Source organism: Meleagris gallopavo, chromosome 1 (assembly GCF_000146605.3).
Source record: "Meleagris gallopavo isolate NT-WF06-2002-E0010 breed Aviagen turkey brand Nicholas breeding stock chromosome 1, Turkey_5.1, whole genome shotgun sequence".
In the NCBI taxonomy this organism is placed as follows: domain Eukaryota; kingdom Metazoa; phylum Chordata; class Aves; order Galliformes; family Phasianidae; genus Meleagris; species Meleagris gallopavo.
Window position 1 is genome coordinate 46,450,552 of NC_015011.2, and position 6,414 is coordinate 46,456,965.

A 6,414-nucleotide genomic window follows, 5' to 3' on the forward strand; every position below is an offset into this window, starting at 1 on the left:
GGAGAGCTACTCGATCTACGTGTACAAGGTGCTGAAGCAGGTGCACCCCGACACGGGCATCTCGTCCAAGGCCATGGGCATCATGAACTCGTTCGTCAACGACATCTTCGAGCGCATCGCCGGCGAGGCGTCGCGCCTGGCGCACTACAACAAGCGCTCGACCATCACGTCGCGGGAGATCCAGACGGCCGTGCGGCTGCTGCTGCCCGGCGAGCTGGCCAAGCACGCGGTGTCGGAGGGCACCAAGGCAGTCACCAAGTACACCAGCTCCAAGTAGAGTGGTCCTGATTCTTACTTTGAACCCAAAGGCTCTTTTCAGAGCCACCCACTCATTCAATGAAAGAGCTTTAATTACTGTGTTTTATTGTTAAGCGTCTTCTCTGTTAATCTACTGAATTTTTTTTATTGTATTCGCTACACTGTTATCTTTGATTTTATTGCTCATGTAACTAATGAGTCTCCGAGTTTCCTGAGCTTTTACTTCTTATGTCAGGTTATAAATCTGTTTTTAAAGGGGAAAAAAGCCGCCTGAACGAAATAAGCTGGTCTGGATAAACGTTTTGCAGGCTAGATCTGGTGTTTATTGGTGTTAGTAAAGTTTCAATGGATCAGGCCATTGACGAAGCTTTTCAAATGCAAGCCGTTATATCTCAATAGAGGTACTGTGGCCGCGGCGGTCGCTGTACCGGCGCGTTATCCGCGGCCCAGGGGCTGTGTCACAACCTGCGTGTAGCGAGCTGATCCGAATGTCGCTGTCCATTGGCTAGAGAGACGGAGGTCCGCTCCCTGGCCCTGACGTCACTGAGTGCCGGGAGGAACCCGAGTTGGGGGCGGGGGAGGTTCTGTATGGAAGCGGCCGGAGAAGGCGGTGCTGAGACGTGGGTGTCCCCGCGCGGAGCGGAGCTGCCTGCTCGGGCAGCGCCTTTCTGAGCCGAAAGCCCTTCTCCCAGCCCGCACGCGGGGCACGTTACCCAGCAGGTGATTTTCTCCCACATCCGTCACTTTACACGTTCTCAGACTGCGCAGGAAAGATGCTTGTCGCCTAATTAAGATGAGTGCACAGTAGTTAGCACTCGTTGATTTTCCTGCGTGATCCTTAACGGTACCAGAGCAGCTTCATAGGAGTTAATCATGATGTTCAAAAATAACGGTGTGAATGACTTGGCATGAGATGGAGATCAAGGATGAAAGCCCTTCCTCTCCTCAGTACTTTGACCACCATTACCTGATAACTGGCAGTAAATGCGGGGCCTTCAGGAGTTACTGCAAAATCCTCTGTCTGAGGAAGGTTGTTATTCCTAGATAAGCGGGCCATCTGGATCCTGCAAGCAGTGTCTCAACATTCCACAAGTTTTGAGGGGGTACACTATACCTTGCTAGGGTTGATAACGAGGTCAAAGTGGTAATGAGAAACTTAGTCAACAGCCATATTTTTTGTAAATAAGTTCTTGACTGTATATAGGACCTGGACTTTGTAATATGCAACCTTTTGTCTAGATAGCAACTCCCAGTGGAATCTCATGACACTAAAAACCCCTTGCAAGAACCCCATATTTACATAGCACGTGCATGGCATTAGATTTTAATATGATATATTAGATTTTAATACGTATATCAATTCTCAGAATAGGTGTGAAATTTGGGGAAGTTGTATGGATATTCACGTTTGAGTGTATTTAATGTGTGCTTCTGCTCATGCGCTTGAATGTGAGGAGCAGTGATCCTCTATGAACCTACTGCTGCTATAAAGTAATGTCAACTTTCTAACCTGTCATTTGGGTTAGCGATTTTCATCCCCAGATTTTGGTGACAATTTTTCACTGTTACAAACAAATATTTTACCAATCAGCTTAACCCTATTGCTTGCATATGATCCATACCCTTAGGATTATTGTTATTATCATAATCATTGTTATCATTATTAATAAGGAGAATTAAGAAGAAATGTAAACCCTCTTCTCGTTGGAGGTATGCAATTGTGCCCTTTCTGCCAGTTATTATTTACCAAATGTTCCCAGTAGACATCAGTGTGTATTACTTATTGACTAGGAAAGAAAGCTAAAGGAAAGATGGTGCGAAACAGCTAGAATTCACACCAGAAGGTTCAATGAATAAATACCAGGAAGTATAAACCAATTTTCCTTTGGGTGTTCCTTATAGAACTTCACCTGGCAGTCACAAGCCCAAGAAAACAAGAACGTACGAGCCACCGAGATGTGCCTTTGTCCATATGTTATGTTTAAGTGGATGGAAATCTCAGAAGGAAGCTGAACTCGCTCCTCAGCGGGGGTCTATCAATCTGATGTCAGAGGACAAGGGAATTTAGCTGAGACAAAGAAAAAAAATCACGCCACCGAAAGCAATGGTTTTAGCACCCTTTTGTTCTCCCAAACCACAGCCTTCCTGCAGGAGCAGTTCACAGAGACGCCCTCACTGTGCATCGCCCTGAACTGTCTGCGTTTTCAGATCCTATCAGAGAATCGGTTCCCTGAACACCAACTGATCTTTGGAAGATGATTCTGAGGCTCTGGTTCCACGGAATGGAAAATCCGGCCTTGGCCCTGCAATACAGAGCAAAGATTTCACTCCCAGTCTGGTTGTAGGTCTGCATCAGAACAGTCTCTGTTTCCACAAGGAAAATATGCTTTCTCACTAGGAAAACATCCCACAAACTAGGCCCTTCTTCCTTCCTTCCATGATATGCCTACTGCTGGGATAATATCAGGGCAGGTTCCCCTTGAGCCCTCCTTGAAGATGACCTGTTGCTTACTTGGAGTGACCCACTTCAGGATTGCTGCTTGGATGAATATTGACTGCAAAGTGTAATCAGAAGTGCCTTTCAGCCTCTTTTGTCTTTGCTTTCTCTTTCTTTCACCAATCCTCCCCTCCCATCCACCTCATCAATCTGATTGTGCCTCCTGCTCATGTTTACAATAATCTACACCCAGCACTCTCCCACTGCCACCCCTCTTCCTGGGAAAGGATCATTTGTTCCTTATGGCACAACAAGCAATGCCTGATGTTATTGAACATGTAACATCCATCTCCTTCCTGCCTCATCAAACACCTGCTTTCTGTCCCTGTGTTGTAGTTCTGAGTTATAGCAACTCAGTCAAGAATTGTGCTGAACTTCATCATAGTAGGCCTAGAAAGACAGGAGAAGCTTGTAGCAGATATTAAGAACCAGAGAAAACATTTCATCATTTCTTTGTCCAGCTGAATAAAGAGCAGATACCATTCTCCACATCCTGCTCCAATTGTCTGTATGCAGTCACACAGGTGTAGATCTACACCAGCAATAAAAGGATGGACATGAGAGAGAGAGGCAGAAGTGATATGGTGGTGTAAATTGGTGATATCTTAAGGATAAACCAAAATACTGAGGGATTGGGAATCAAAACTGAGCCGCGCTGAGTACCTGCCTCAAGTACCCAAACATCAACAGGATGGTTGGCAAAATCCTGTCAGAAAGTGGAGTTCTTGTGGCCCCACATATTCTGCTACAGTGGTCCTATCAGGTAAGGCAGACAGTGAGAAATCTGAGCCATGTTAAGAGAAAGCATCACATAAACTACAAATGCCCCACTGATCTTGCTGGTACCACTACCACAACCTCCTTCTGAAATGCATGGGTTTCCCAACCCTAAAATGTCTGGAAAGGACACATGCATACCAGCTTTTCAGTGTCTCATCTCCAGGGCTGACTTTGCAGTGTTCTGCTGTTCATCCAGCACAGCCTACAAGGAGGAAGGGCAGCTATGATGTCTTCCCATCCTGAAGCACTGCAGCTGGTGGCACTCTTCCCATCTGCGCAGCACTTTTTTCCAAGAATGATTATTTCCTAGCGGGCATGTAAGTAGCAGCTCAACCACCCCACCTCTCTGCACTGCCAACAGATGTAGGAGACCATGCAGAACAGTTCAGTTCTCAACAAGGTGTGTTACTGCACAACTGACACTTCATATTTAACCCTGATACAATCCATACCCACTTTGCCACATCTACCAGGCAGAAGTCGAAGATAGCATTTTGTTCTCATAGTCTTCAGGAGCAAATGAAAGCTTGACCACACAGCATGGCACGTTTACTGAGGCTGTTTGTGGACCAGGAGAGTGTCTTCCCTGAGCAGACCCACAGGGGAAGGAGCTGCTGTCTGCAGGGTGAGCAGCAACAGTCCCGGCATGAGGTGCCAAGAGGTTTCCAATTACATGTGCAACTTGTGCTGCAGCAAATAAACTATCTTGTTAATGTGCCATTGGAAAGTGGCATTTCACAGAATCACAAAATCATTAAGTTTGGAAAGACCTCTAAGACAAGTCTGACCATCAACCCTTCCCTACTGTGCCAGGTAAGCCATGTTCCTGTTAGAGCATGTGACTTAAGGGCAGAAAATGCAAATCTGTGTTTGAAGTTCTGTTCATGTTTACCAAAAATAATCCTGAACATTTGTCTGAATGCCTGGAAATATTCAGTGTACTGCATCTCAGTGATACACAGAGTTTCCATTCTACATTTTCTCCTGGTCTCCAAAGTGCTGTACACATTTTTCAGACATATCATATGCTGTGTCTCCTCCTGTGACCCTCTCAGCTTATTAAATGAGTGAGGTAAGTGGAGAGAAAGAGTGATGAATGGCTATTTCCTCTCTACCTGAATCCACATTCTCTATAGGCAAAATCTCTTTTTAGTAAAGCATAATAATACAGCATATATAAATTAATCAGTACAATAACATTTTTGTACGTGTTGTATTTATGTGATATTGAAGCATTAAATACTGAACATGAAACTTTACACTGACTGATTGATCTGAACTGATTCTTGGAATTACACCTTAGCTGAGTTTGAGAGCCTTTAAAAACTAAATGGACTGGAATGAGAAAGGAGCTATTTCTGTTCTGTTTTGCATCAAACTAAAACTGAATATTTGAATCTGGAATTTTTTTTCAAGGAAATAATTTTAGGAACATTAAAGGAGTCTATATGGATATTTCTGACTAAATAATGTAAGTTTTCTGCCTGATGTCTACTATGCATCTGACTGTAGATTTCTTAGAAAAAGATATTAGTGATCTATATGGGAACTTAAAAGATCTATAATACTAAACACCTCTTATTATGAGGAAGAGACCTATACTGGAGACTTAGCTGTAAGCAGTAGTAACTCTTCCCAACTGAGAAATAGATTTTTTCTCTTTCGTGTAACAAATTGTTATTACTTAGAACACCATCAAAAATTCATTTTTAAAAAACTGCCTCTACCCATGACAGAAGATGATCCCAGAGATCATCCAAAGTTGAGAAGATTTGCATTACCATGAGTAACTTCATGACTTCATTTATTTATTTTTTTATATCTGGAGCACAGAGAAGTGAGAATTGACCGAACAGAATATCACACATAAGAAGTGTGAATGAAATACAGCATCGATACAGATGGTAGCTCTAAATAACCTCATCTCCTTCTCTTGTTACACTTTCACATGTGATGCTATTCTGTTGTTTGTCTTATGCAGACAAAAGCCACTCCAGGACACAACCACATCTCTTGGTAGTTTCTCACACTTTAATTGTACCCAAGTTATGGTAAATCAGTGCTGCTGGCAAAATCCTTAGACTGTCTTCACTACTGCCATAACTTCACAAGAGTTTGTGTGCTGTATCACTGCAGGAAATGCAGAAGAAAAAAAAACCCAAATGACTGCATTTTCATAACAGGAAATAATCCCTCGGGTCTCCTGTCCTTTCCCACATTGTCCCACTGCATATTCCTGAACAATTAACTCTACTACCCGACCTATCCCAAGAAAATAATTTTATACATATTCAATTTATCCCACATCACAAAATCCTACCTTGGTAAAATGAAACCCTTCTCCCCCCCACACTGTCTTCCCCCTGGTTGTTCTGATCTGCCACCAACAGCTCAAACATGAGCTCATCTGTGACTGTGCGTGTGTACATTATGCCACTCTCTGACCTTCTACCAGGGGAAAAGAAATGCAAGACAGCAGGAAAGAGCAAGGCTCTGTCTCAGAAATCTGAATGAGCCAAGAAACGAATTGTCTGCCATGGCCTCATTTCTTTGTTTAGGCAGTTTCTTCAGTGACATACAAAAGGTTAAAAATGAAACCTGCTGCCAGTAGGATGAATGCTGAGAGCAGGAGACACTGAAGTTGCTGAAGTTGTAAGTTATGTCCTCTCGCGTGAGGCCCCAGAGCACAAAATAACCTACTGCTGCATCCTGTCCTCACACCTTCGTTGCGCTCATGGTCTCTTCTGCAACAGCATTTAAGAACTGGAAGGCAAAGTTGGCTCTATTTTCTGTTTTCATCAGGATCTCACAGCCTCTCATCAGATCCTATATGGATGGATCCCATCTGGATCTTATTTCTACATGTCTCACCAGAGGAA

The 6,414-nt window shown here is 43.6% G+C and overlaps 1 protein-coding gene across 2 annotated transcripts in view; it reads left to right on the forward strand.

The window, feature by feature from the left end:
• Positions 1 to 359, forward strand: part of LOC100540050 (histone H2B 1/2/3/4/6) — an 8,308-nt gene extending 7,949 nt beyond the window's left edge. Inside the window, exon 2 of one of the 2 annotated variants that reach the window (XM_010709808.3) lies at positions 17 to 359. In XM_010709808.3, coding sequence (XP_010708110.1) covers positions 17 to 277 — 261 coding nt within the window. In that variant the 3' untranslated portion in view covers positions 278 to 359. The other variant, XM_010709804.3, reaches the window with a different exon arrangement.
• The last annotated feature ends 6,055 nt before the right edge of the window (positions 360 to 6,414 follow it).